The following is a 12,140-nucleotide window of genomic DNA, read 5'->3' on the forward strand; positions in this document are numbered from 1 at the left end:
GCAGTGGAAAATGAACCTGGGTTGCGTTCATGAGGTTTGCCAGCAAGTCTGTATAGGAATGGGGTGGACACATTAGCACAGCACGTGTATTGTTTGCAGGACGTGAAACTGATGGGAATTTCGGTACGGTACCAGGAGTCGATCTCGGCACGATGCCTTAAGCTATACCTATGATCAAATGAAACACATCATTAATTGTCCATTGTCTCGCTTGGCTTCACCGGTAAGGGTTCATTTCATTTCACGTCTGCGTGAGGATTACAGTACTTAACAGGAAATGATTCGAGGTCCCCGAGCATTTCGTTCAGCCTTTCCATCTAGAGATTGTGTGGGTCTCCTTCGTATGCCTTGTGCGACTCATTTGATGCCTTGCTCTGCGCTTTGCTCTCCTTCTGCTCCTCAAGCTTGGCGTCATACTTCTTCTGAAGCTCCTGTAGCAAAGTCTCAAGCTCGGTAATCCTCGTCTTATACTCTTCATTTCTATCATCAAGCGGCATGTAATGATCAGAGTACGCGTTCCAGAGGATGTCGTACTTTATCTTGAGTTGGTCGAACGTCCAGGAGGGGTCTCGTTTGATAGGCGGAGTGGTGGACATTTTCTGCTGCTGAGAAATCGGTAGATGGTAGTTGATGAGAACGGGATATGAGAGCAGACTGTACTCTTTATGTGCTTTCGCTAATATTTGTGCTATCATGACAAGCAGTGCGTCGTGGATTACACGCGTGAAATAGCAAACCGTGAACAATCGATTCGGTTGTGATGAGATTATCAGATTAGACTACCCTACACGTCACCCGTCACAGTGTAGGATTGCCGATCCTCTAATTCCTCAGTATGCTCCAGAGCACCCTTCTGATCTTACTGAGGCGGTCCATCACACAACGGCGGCGAAGCACTAGGTTCCTTAGGCGGAACCTCCCTCTTCCCCTGCATCCTCTCCGCCTTGACAAAAACCGGGATAACACCGCCCGTCTCAAGCGCAAACGTCCTGTGCCCAAGCACCTCCAGCATACTGCCAATCGCTCCCGAATGACTGGTAAAACTCAACCACACATTGTCGTCGGTAGCGAAAACATCGTCCAGGAACGTGGCTAAGCGATACCGTCTTGCAGACCTCGGCTCCCGGTATCCAGCCTCCCAGAGAAGATCTTCGTTTGAGAATCCGGGCTCAAAAGTGAGAGGTGGATCCGTGAAGGTGGCTTTGATGTGTGAGGCTGTGCTGCGGCGGTCACATGTGTGTACGCCGAGGGCTTCGCGGACGAGTTCTTTGATGAAAGGTTTGTAGGGGTGAGATGACGGAAGTGGAAGGGACTTGAAGCTCAGATTTGCTGTTTCGATTGTACGGGTCAAGGGCGAGACGTAGTATGTTTGTGGGGGTGGGATGCCGAGGGGTAGTTGTTCGGCCCATAGCTTGTTCACGGCGAGAGCTTGGTCTTGGCCTACAGTGGTGAGGTTTGCGTCGGCCCAGGTTATGCCGTCAAAGCCGTCGAGGGCGGCATAGTAGCACTTGTTGTTTGTGTTAGCAGCCGGTGTCTTTCATAGCACTTGTCTGAAGAAAAATAACTCTCCAAAAGAGACAGTGTCAGAAGGCAAGTTAAACTTACGTCCCACGCCTTTGTCCCATACTTTGTCTCTGCAACGTTGTGCCAACCTTGACCATGGCGACCCAGAAAGAGTACTTTGTAGCTCTCGCCATCTTTCTTAGTGGCTTCCAGACTAGCCACATATTTCTCAAGACGCTTCCATTGCTTTTCTTCGCTGCCATCTTCTCCCGGGTAGGAACGATCGATCAGACCAAACTTTTGTGTCTTCTGCCACGGACGTTAGCAAGCTACCCTGGATGCCAAATCCAAATGATGTGAATGAAGCGACAGGATATAGCGGTATTGCAAAATGCATAGTAGTGTGCAGAATATCGAAAATAAGAGTGGAACATACGAAATCGAATCTCTTATCATCAGTCTCATCTTCGCTCTGCATGAAAACGCCCTTTTGCACCGTGTACTTGAAGTGGTGGTCCAACGCCGGCTCTGCCGGGACAGGAACCGTCGAATTTTGATCTGTGGTACTCATGCTCAAGTAAAACAAGAAGATGAGGAGGATAGAGAGAAAGACGATTGGTCTGGGTGAGGTTAGCGCAGGCACTCTCGTGGGAACGTGCGCAGGTAAAGCTGGAAGGCGCAGGTTGTTTACATGGGGATGTCGACACCACAAATCCTTATTTTGTGCGAGTATGAGGGTATGAGCATTATACGGGAGGATTGCAGGCTATCATGTTGTTGCTGTGCTGTGAAGGTAGGCGGCGGGCTGTCGATTGTAACGGTGAGTCGCTAGCTAGCACGAGCCAATCATGTCCTTGGCCGCATCACGATACATATGTCGGTGCACTCGAATCTGTCTAGCATCGGGCTCTAAGGGGTGGAGATTCGCTCGCCGCATATGAGGATACAACTGAGAGATTTAGTGCGATGCTGCGCATCATGTAGCTTCGATGACGTTAATTGCATGTTCAGAGGCAACGTATTGCTTGCGCGTAGATCGTAGTTTTATCTAGTTTCTACAGCTGCTCAAGGAGACTGAGCTACAAAGCCCGCGCAGTACAGGCTAGGCCGTAGCTATCGTACGCTGTCCACCATTGTGGTATTCTACCGTGATGTCCATCAAACGCCCATCCCAAGCCCGCTAATTCAGAAGAGACTTATCGCAGCCGAAGCCGACTTTTAGAAGCGGAATGCATCGCAAAATCGCAACCTGAGCGTGTCCTTGCGCCCGGTCTGCGACCTTAGCAATGACCCGCTCATTTCTTCTTCGGGAACTTGGGCTGCCCCATCTTGTCACCCCGTAGGATGACGTTAAGCACGCGTTCCATGTTTCCTAGCAGCTTCTGGTCTGGTGTTGCTGTGCCGCGCTCAAAGTCTGCGATGATGGTGGGTGTGCTGTTGCACTTTGTAGCCAGATCCTTTTGCGTCATAGTTGTGCCCTTGTCGTTCTTTGCCTCGGAGCGCGCCTTAGCGATGGCTTGGCCGACGGCGATACCAACGGTCTTGGGCTTGACGATGTCATCGGAACGGTCGACTTTGGTGAGGCGTTGGCCTTCTGACGAAGCTCCCTGTGGCTGGTCGGTCAGTATTGTTTTGAGCGAACTTTTGGGGATCACGAAGAACGAAGTTGTTAAGCTAAGTTGGACGTGTAAGGAGTACTCACGGCGTTGGCAGAAGCGAACTTCTTCTCTGTGGCGACGATACCGCCGCTACGTTGGGCAGCGTTTAGAGCTGACTTGCCCTTGACTACGGTTTCGCGGGGTCCAGCGGCGCCGCCACGAGTGCGGCTACCGATCTTGGTAACGGAGTTCCAGTCGTCAGACATCTTGAATGTGGTGTTGAAGAGTAGAGGGTGGGGTTGTGGTTGTCGGGTGCGGAAGGCTGAGTTGGGCGCAGATGTGGGGTGTCCTCTTGAAATGGATACTTGCGCGTCGATGGATTTGTCAGTCGGCGAACGTGGAGATGAGGAAATGTAATGTGGATGTGAAGGGCTTTGTAGTAGAGAGGATCGAGCTTTTGCTTATGTAGAGGCCCAAAGAGCAATGTGTGAGCGCGATGAGTCGGAGCGGCAGGTGAGGTCACCGCCACGCGCTAAACTCGCTTAGGACAGGGTCTCTCGAAGCTTCCACGATCGCTTCAGCCCTTCAATGTTCTTCCGCCCTTCTTTCACCGAACAATCACTACATGCAACGTTCGTTTGCCATGGCTAACACGAGCGCACTCATTGTGTGTCACAGCGCATCGTTGCTAGCTACCAGTCCTTCAAGTCAGCCGCTGTGTTTGGATCATAGGTCGTTGACAAATATTTTTCTTTCGCGTCTCACATTGCGCTCGACGGAATGAGCAGCATCGACGCGTTTTTATCCTTTGGTACTCTGTGTACCTACAACCTCTTCAGTATACGTCGTCCTTCCTTCTCGATGATGGACTCGTTTGTCAAAAGCAGGAAGATCAGCTACCAACCCGTTCCAAGCCCTTTGCTTGTACTTTTGACCGAATGCTTGGGTGTCTGCTCCTTATGGGCAGGCGCTGGTGCTTGGGGCGGGACATATATAAAACATATCAGATTTTTATCAGAACATTGCTTGAAGTTTTCATTGATGAGGTACATGTGCTCGGACGCTTAGATAAAGTGTCTATATGTGCCCTGATCGCTCATGAACTTTTGACAAAGGCTCGTCTAATCTTGACAAGCACCCAACCCGACCGCCGGAACGCCATTGCATGCATGCAGCCATATTGAACCATATCAACCATTCTTCGTGAGGTCATACTATTACAAGTTCGACTGCGACTGCGCGACCTCCCGCTCAACCTCGTACATGAAGTCAAAGTATGGCTTGTCGAAGTGGTGCACACGCACGTAACCGTCCTCTCCTCCACTGCAGTAGCTAGTTCCTTGTGGGTGTACGGCGACGTAGTTGAGGGGACCGAAGTGACCACGCACACGACCAATCTCCTCCATGAAAATCTTGTGGTAGAAACGGGCCTCGAACTTTCCTTGACGTGCCGAGGTTGTGGTGACATCCATGGCTGCTTGTCCTCCGCCAAGAATAACGTAGTCCTTTACGGGTGTGATCGCGGCGGAGTTGAGGGGTGTGTCGGCAACGTATGATTTAAGGACGTTCAGCTCTTCGACGTCGACGAGCTTCGCGGTCTTATCCTTGCTGGCGGTTATGAAGTAGGTTCGGTCGGGAGCCCATTGGATGTCGGCTGCACACTGTTAGCTTCCATTCCAGCCAAAGAGGTGTGCACGAAACTCACTGATTTGCATGTCTGGCTCATGAACGTCGTAGTTAGAGCTGAGCAACTCTCCGGTCTTGCCATCCCACTGAGTTATTGAGCCGTCCTCGTGTCCACTGATGATGTATTTTGCGAGGTATGAGAAGCCAGCGACTGTCGCCTTGGACTCGTCGCATACGATCCTGAGCAGCTGCTCGTCCGACTGTTGCGCTTCCGGATCGGGGTTGATAGGGTAGACGCAGATGGTGGAGAGATGTCCTGATCGCTTCTCGGTGACACCAAGTAGCTGTCTGCCGTCTGGGGAGAACTCGCAGCGCTTGATACTGGTGTTGAATTCCCAGGTGTGGAGAAGCTTGCCCGTCTGCACATGCCATAACCTCATGGTGTTGTCTGCTCCACCGGTAGCCAGTAGCTCAGAGGATGGGTTTACGTCGACCGTCCATAGCGCTCCCTGATGTCCGTGGTATGTTCCGATTCGCTCGCCGTTGTGTGAGTCTGCATCGCATCAGCTTCTCTTCGCATTCCTCTTGTACAGGTTGTTTACTAACACCAGGCGCAAACGACGTGATCCTACAAAAATCAGCTTCCGCGCATCAGAAGATCGGGAGAAAGACCTACCTTGGATACGGAGAAAATGATATCTCCATCTGCGTTGTACTGCATGCCATTAGTTTCCTCGTCCCTCATCCTACGCACGGCGCATGCGAACCTTGACTTGCGTGAGCGCACGCTCGTGACCGGAGAGAAGAATGGGCCTCATGTTTGTGATGGGTGTGTGGAGGCGGGGTGGTGTGTCGGCTTATATGTGGCGGGCGGCGTCTCGAAATTTGGGTGACTCTTGTGCATATCGACGTTCAGCGGGCGAAGTGGGCTGCTTGGCGCTAGCCGACTAGCGGCTTTGTCCCGCAACCATAGATGAACCGCTGTGCTGAACATCATCTCTCCGCATTGACTCAGCTGTTCATTACGAAAGCTAGTGACTATACCTTCTGGGTTGGGACTATTGGTAGGGTCCATGTCCGGCTCAACGATGCTTCACGGGGTGACTCACAGCAGACCATCTCCGCCTCCATGTATTCCGATATCAGCAAGGGGTTAGCTGTGTTATGTACCAAGACACAGCCTGGTGACTCATAGCGTGAACGGTTCGTCAATTGGTAAGATGCTTTCGTTTCTTAGTAGTTGAGCTGATAAACCTGATTTTGGTGACTCTCGTCAACTCTTCACGACTCTCGATTTCAGAGTCATTACATCCGTTCCTGTTCGGATTATTCATCTATCACAACACTCTAGCGTTTTAGTGACTTCTTTGTAACTCTATAACAAAGTATAGGATGGAGACTAGCGCGCCTTCCCCGCGCCCGCAGTATTCTGAAGCTCTCATCTCCTCAAAATCACCATCGATACTCTCTCGAGAAATACTTGCATCGGCACCGATTTCCTAGACTCATGATAGTCGAGAGCCTCAAAGATGCCAACATGCTGCAGACTGCGATCTCATCTAGTCTACTGGTCACTGTGCTACTGTGAGTCCAAACACATACCGCGCAGTGCTGTTTCTCCCCTTCGTCTATTATGTGGTCCGCATACTTTTCACTGTCACTTTCACTTTCACTTTCACCGACAATGCTAAAGTCGCGCTTTCCGTTTGTTGCGAGCGCAGTCTTGGCGCAAACGCGCTGCTCCTTCCACCTGGTGGTTGGCAAGCCCACAATACTCCAGCGCGACTTCCCAAATACGCCAAATTCGAATCGCGGGTCTCGCGACCTCCTCATACAGGAAGGGAAATTGAAAAGGTTTGCAGACTACATCAACATGAAAACAAGCGAAGCAGCTGCCTAACCTCGATGTAGGCTCCACATTGTTTAGTTCCCCACCTTCAATATGGCTTCTGCAGCGCTTCCTTCCTCTATCATTACAGCTACGCTAGGAAGACTCAGGCCTTTACCACCGGACAAGTACATCGTAACCTTGGGCCAAGGCAGCGATCAGTTCCTCGGTACTCCCAACGGTTACAGCGCTACGTATCTACCACCCAGGCTGTTCCAAGCTGTCGGCGCAGGTCGGGGTCTTGTCAAGAAGATCACATGGGCCTCGTATGGCAGCAGACCCGAGTCCTGGTTCTTCGTCTGGGAGCCTGAAGACGGCACAACGCACTTCATGGTCGGACCTGATGTCCCATCGGCGCTGAAATCTTTCATCCAGACCATCCAGGATTCCGAATACCTTCGGTCTGGTCTTCGTGTACAGCTTGGCGCCGCCGACTCGTTCGTAGCATGGTCGGGTACGGTGTGGGCATGTGCGAATATCCCAATCCAGCTACAAGCCAAGCTACAAGAGGGAAGTTCCGCAACCCGTGAGGGTAACGGAATTATCAACGGCGAACTGAGGGTAGCCCGTACGCTAGATAACGTCCAATGGAATGCCAACGGATCATACTATATCAAGAGCGGGGACCGTCATCTCTGGAACTTCGAGGCCAAGCTCATGATCATTGAATGGAACAAGCTTTGGAAAGGTCTGGAAGGAGATGAGCGGATGCGCAAGATCAACGAAGAGCTCGCTGTGAGTACGCAAATGTGCTATTTTACATCGCGACTAACATGTCCCAGTACGCCTTCATCAGCCCGCATGCGGAAAACGGCGAGACCTTCGTATTCATCAAGAAACACTCGGTAGGACTGGACGCGCCGTTCGTTGTTGGCTTCGAGAGAGAAGCTATCCACACCAATCTGGAGCATACCAGCAACACTTCTACACCGAGCAGTTCCCGTTCCAGCACGGTCAAGGACAACGAGTCCGATGGAAACGAGCTTCCTGCGCCCGCGTTCGAACAGCGTATGCAGCACATACCGGGAAAGCCAGAGAAGCCTGTACCTTTCCAGTGGGCAACCGTCAAGAAGTCTGGGCGACCGCACAAAGCAGACAATTGGGAGGTAGAGCTTAGGAAAGGCGACAAGGTCAAGGTCATCCGTGACGAGGGTCGTGACTGGTTCGTAGCCATCGACCGGAAGGGTTTCAAGGGTTATGTGCACGGCTCCTGGATCGAATTTGGCGACCTCACAATGCACAAAGACCCCAAGGCAGTATACATCCAGTTTCAGCAAGACCTACAGACGCTCCTCACACCCGGTCAGCTGCAGCAATTCCCAGCGATGTCAAGCTACGTCGACGAGTGCACTAGGCCGGAATGTCAACCACTTAAGGAATCGGTCTCGGTCTCTTCATTGGGCATCTGCTTTCACGATCTGTTGGCACTGCTGCAAGGTTCCGGTAAATACTCGTACGAGTGGCTTAAAGAGACACGGAATCTCTGGCACCCGGACAGGTTTGCCCGCTTTTGTCATCCAGACCATGTGGAAGGTCTTAAGCTCAAAGCGGAGCAGATGTTTGTCATGTATGGGATTTTGATGGATGCGAACAAGGCCTAGAGAATACGTGGAGACATGCAAAGTGGGTAACCTAACGTCGATGTAGGCTCCAGGGTGGTCGGCTTTTCCCTAGGTTGAAGTAGCTTTGTGGAATATTGCGGACCCGCAGAGCGCAGTACATGAATACACAGGACAACCCAGGCGGAGAAGATGATGGCTACAGGCAGGATTGGTTTGGTAGCAGTACAATGAACCATGTTCAAGAAGTCGCGTTGCTTGTTTTGCCCGTTCGGACCTTAGCACCCTGGGTGGTACGTAATAAACGCACACGCGAGTCGCGGAGCAAAAGTTTGGCGTCGGCGGGTTCTGATCTTTTTCCGGGGTCCAGAGTGCTATCGGACGCGCCAGACTGAGTCATTGGAAACATACATAGAAATGCGTATCAACACGTCGCGCCGTGCATCCTAGACTTGGTAAAGATACGCAGACAGGATTGGTGAGACGATGAAAGTATATCCGATCTGCGGCGGACGCGTTGGAGTTCTCGCCCGTGGCTTTCCGCAAGCTACAGCTACCCCGCTGAGAAAATATTGGTGCTCGACTGCTCCCCGCCAACTATATACCGTCGTCAAGACTGCGCAGACCTCCAGGCACTTCTCCAGCACACGCTTCACCATGGCTGGACAGAAGATTGACGGCACCGCCATTGCCAAGAGCATTCGCGAGAGGCTCGGCCAGAAGATCAAGGAGAAGCAGGAGAAGAACCCGCGATACCGCCCCAGCCTGAAGATTGTCCAGGGTGAGTCGCATCCCATTGCGGCGGGCTGGTTGAGGCAGAGTGCTGACACGCGACAGTGGGCGACAGGTCCGACTCCAGCACCTATGTGCGCATGAAGCTCAAGGCCGCCGAGGAGGCCAACATCGACTGCGAGCTCGTCCATCTCCCCGAAGACCTCACCGAAGGCGAGCTGCTGTACAAGATCTACGAGTACAACAACGACCCCGCCGTACACGGTATCCTCGTCCAGCTGCCCCTTCCCAAGCACATCTCCGAGCACACCATCACATCCGCCGTCGCCGACGAGAAGGACGTCGATGGCTTCGGTATCCAGAGCATCGGCGAGCTGGCCAAGCGCGGCGGCAAGCCCCTCTTCACCCCATGCACGCCCAAGGGTGTCATGGTTCTGCTCGAGGAGGCCGGTATCGACATCTCAGGCAAGAACGCCGTCGTACTGGGACGCAGCGACATTGTGGGAAGCCCCGTCAGCTACCTGCTGAAGAACGCCGACGCGACCGTCACCGTCTGCCATTCGCGTACAGCCGACCTGCCAGAAGTTGTTCGCCGCGCAGACATCGTCATCGCTGCTATCGGAAAGGCGCAGTTCGTCAAGGGAGACTGGCTCAAGCCCGGTGCCGTCGTCATCGACGTTGGCACCAACTTCATCCCCGACGACACCAAGAAGAGCGGACAGAGGCTGGTGGGAGACGTCGACTACGACTCCGCCGTCGAGGTAGCTTCGCACATCACCCCGGTACCTGGCGGTGTAGGCCCCATGACCATTGCCATGCTGCTACAGAACCTCGTCGACTCGGCCGACGCGACTTTCGACAGGCAAAAGAAGCGCAAGATCTCGGCTCTTCCCATCCGCATCGAAGACCCCATACCCGCCGATCACGAAATCTCGCGGAAGCAGCACCCCAAGCAGATCACAACCGTAGCGAAGGAGGTTGGCATCCTGCCACACGAGCTCGAGCCATACGGCGCGACAAAAGCCAAGGTCGATCTGTCCCTGCTGAAGCGACTCGAACACCGCCGCAACGGAAGGTACGTCCTCATCGCCGGTATCACTCCCACGCCGCTCGGCGAGGGTAAGTCGACCACCACAATCGGTGTCGCGCAAGCATTGGGCGCGCACCTTGGCAGGATATGCTTCGCCAACGTGCGTCAGCCCAGCATGGGGCCGACGTTCGGTATCAAGGGCGGAGCTGCTGGTGGAGGTTACAGCCAAGTCATCCCCATGGACCAGTTCAACCTCCATCTTACTGGTGACATCCACGCCATCACCGCCGCGAACAACCTGCTTGCCGCTGCTATCGAGACGCGCATGTTCCACGAGAACACTCAGAAGGATGCTGCTCTGTACAAGCGTTTAGTGCCAGCCAAGAAGGGCAAGCGCGAGTTTGTGCCCGTCATGTTCCGTCGTCTCAAGAAGCTCGGTATCGACAAGACAAACCCAGATGACCTGACTGAAGAGGAGATTACCAAATTCGCCAGGCTTGACATTGACCCAGAGACCATCACCTGGCGACGTGTGCTAGATGTCAACGACAGGCATCTGCGCAAGATCACAGTCGGTCAAGCACCAACAGAGAAGGGCCAGACTCGCGAGACCGGCTTCGACATCTCGGTCGCCAGTGAATGTATGGCTATCCTTGCGCTCAGCAAGGATCTGTCAGATCTCCGCGAGCGTCTTGGAAGCATGGTAGTTGCTAGCTCACGCGCTGGTGACCCCGTTACCTGCGACGACATCGGTGCTGGCGGTGCCCTGACTGCCCTGCTTACTGATGCCATCAAGCCCAACATGATGCAAACCCTTGAGGGTACTCCCGTTTTCGTTCACGCCGGTCCCTTCGCAAACATCAGTATTGGTGCTTCTTCCGTCATCGCAGACAGGCTTGCCCTCAAGCTGGCTGGTACTGAGCCTGATGAGGACCACGACGCCCAGACCGGTTTCGTTGTGACCGAGGCTGGCTTCGACTTTACCATGGGTGGCGAGCGCTTCTTCAACATCAAGTGCCGCTCCTCCGGTCTCGTGCCCGACACTGTTGTTATTGTCGCAACCGTGCGTGCTCTCAAGAACCACGGCGGTGGCCCCGACATCAGCCCCGGCGCCCAACTGCCTGAAGTCTACCGCACTGAAAACGTTGACATTCTCCGCGCTGGTTGCGTCAACCTCAAGAAGCACATTGAGAACGCCAAGCAGTATGGTGTCCCCGTCGTTGTAGCCATCAACCGCTTCGCCACCGATACCCAAGCCGAAATCGACGTTATCCGCGAGGAGGCTATCGCTGCCGGTGCTGAGGACGCCATCCCAGCCAACCACTTTGCGGAGGGTGGAAAGGGTGCTGTAGACCTTGCAGAGGGTATCATCAAGGCCTCTGCCAAGCCCAAGCCCGACTACAAGCTTCTCTACGACGTCAACAGCGGTACAGTACAACAGCGCATGGAGACCATCGCCAAGAAGATGTACGGTGCTTCCGCTGTCGAGTTCTCCGAGCTCGCCCAGAAGAAGGTCGACACCTACGTCAAGCAGGGCTTCGGCAACCTGCCCATCTGCGTAGCCAAGACACAGTACTCTCTGTCTCACGACCCCAGCCTCAAGGGCGCCCCAACTGGCTTCACCGTTCCCATCAGGGACGTTCGCATGGCAGCTGGTGCTGGATACCTGTATGCGCTCGCAGCGGATATCCAGACTATTCCCGGTCTGCCCACTGCTCCCGGATACCTCAACATCGACGTCGATGTTGAGACTGGTGAGATTAACGGCATGTTCTAGACTATGATGGAACAAAAGGTGTACAACCCCGAGTGAAGCGTTCAACAAGCTTCATTTGGAACAATCATGTATGATGAGACGACGATTGGCGTTCTTTGGCGCACTAGGCATGTTCAACAGCATCTGGGTGGGCTTCTTATTCAACACATATTGGGACGGTATGCATAGCGCTTGGTATGGCGTCGAATCAACTTTGACGGTTTCCTGTTTGGAGGGATGAATCATTCACATTGAATAGAGAAGCATACTTTGACTTTCACAACTATCCAGAGATGTGCTATCGAGATGGTTGATGTAAACTGCACATGACATACCCCACTGACCCAGCTGATTTTCGTAGATGCGCGCAAGCTATGCTGTGCAAGCGTGCTTGACTGCCACAGCATGTTCTGTTCTCGTGCGCAGGCAGCAAGCAACTCGCATTCCC

The 12,140-nt window shown here is 53.3% G+C and overlaps 5 protein-coding genes across 5 annotated transcripts; 2 read left to right on the forward strand and 3 right to left on the reverse strand.

Annotated features, from left to right (window-relative positions):
• Positions 1-317: 317 nt before the first annotated feature.
• Positions 318-1,981, reverse strand: J4E92_003305 (uncharacterized protein; the record flags this gene model as incomplete). Its single annotated transcript, XM_051494703.1, has 4 exons — positions 318-688; positions 898-1,507; positions 1,606-1,812; positions 1,940-1,981. 4 exons carry the CDS (start codon positions 1,979-1,981, stop codon positions 318-320), a joined length of 1,230 nt encoding a protein of 409 aa, XP_051354996.1.
• Positions 1,982-2,798: 817 nt separating this feature from the next.
• On the reverse strand, positions 2,799-3,367 carry MBF1 (multiprotein-bridging factor 1; the record flags this gene model as incomplete). Its single annotated transcript, XM_051494704.1, has 2 exons — positions 2,799-3,110; positions 3,206-3,367. The coding sequence occupies 2 exons, from the start codon at positions 3,365-3,367 to the stop codon at positions 2,799-2,801; spliced, it is 474 nt and encodes a 157-aa protein (XP_051354997.1).
• Positions 3,368-4,318: 951 nt separating this feature from the next.
• TIF34 (translation initiation factor eIF3 subunit) lies at positions 4,319-5,545 on the reverse strand (the record flags this gene model as incomplete). Its single annotated transcript, XM_051494705.1, has 5 exons — positions 4,319-4,755; positions 4,807-5,280; positions 5,334-5,355; positions 5,404-5,442; positions 5,501-5,545. The coding sequence occupies 5 exons, from the start codon at positions 5,543-5,545 to the stop codon at positions 4,319-4,321; spliced, it is 1,017 nt and encodes a 338-aa protein (XP_051354998.1).
• Positions 5,546-6,669: 1,124 nt separating this feature from the next.
• On the forward strand, positions 6,670-8,216 carry J4E92_003308 (uncharacterized protein; the record flags this gene model as incomplete). The annotated part of the gene is made up of 2 exons (XM_051494706.1): positions 6,670-7,350; positions 7,398-8,216. The coding sequence occupies 2 exons, from the start codon at positions 6,670-6,672 to the stop codon at positions 8,214-8,216; spliced, it is 1,500 nt and encodes a 499-aa protein (XP_051354999.1).
• Positions 8,217-8,831: 615 nt separating this feature from the next.
• Positions 8,832-11,713, forward strand: J4E92_003309 (uncharacterized protein; the record flags this gene model as incomplete). The annotated part of the gene is made up of 2 exons (XM_051494707.1): positions 8,832-8,955; positions 9,012-11,713. The coding sequence occupies 2 exons, from the start codon at positions 8,832-8,834 to the stop codon at positions 11,711-11,713; spliced, it is 2,826 nt and encodes a 941-aa protein (XP_051355000.1).
• Between the last annotated feature and the right edge of the window lie 427 nt (positions 11,714-12,140).

The sequence above is a fragment of the Alternaria infectoria genome (genome assembly GCF_024043175.1).
Source record: "Alternaria infectoria strain BMP 0036 chromosome Unknown scaffold_4, whole genome shotgun sequence".
Taxonomy (NCBI): domain Eukaryota; kingdom Fungi; phylum Ascomycota; class Dothideomycetes; order Pleosporales; family Pleosporaceae; genus Alternaria; species Alternaria infectoria.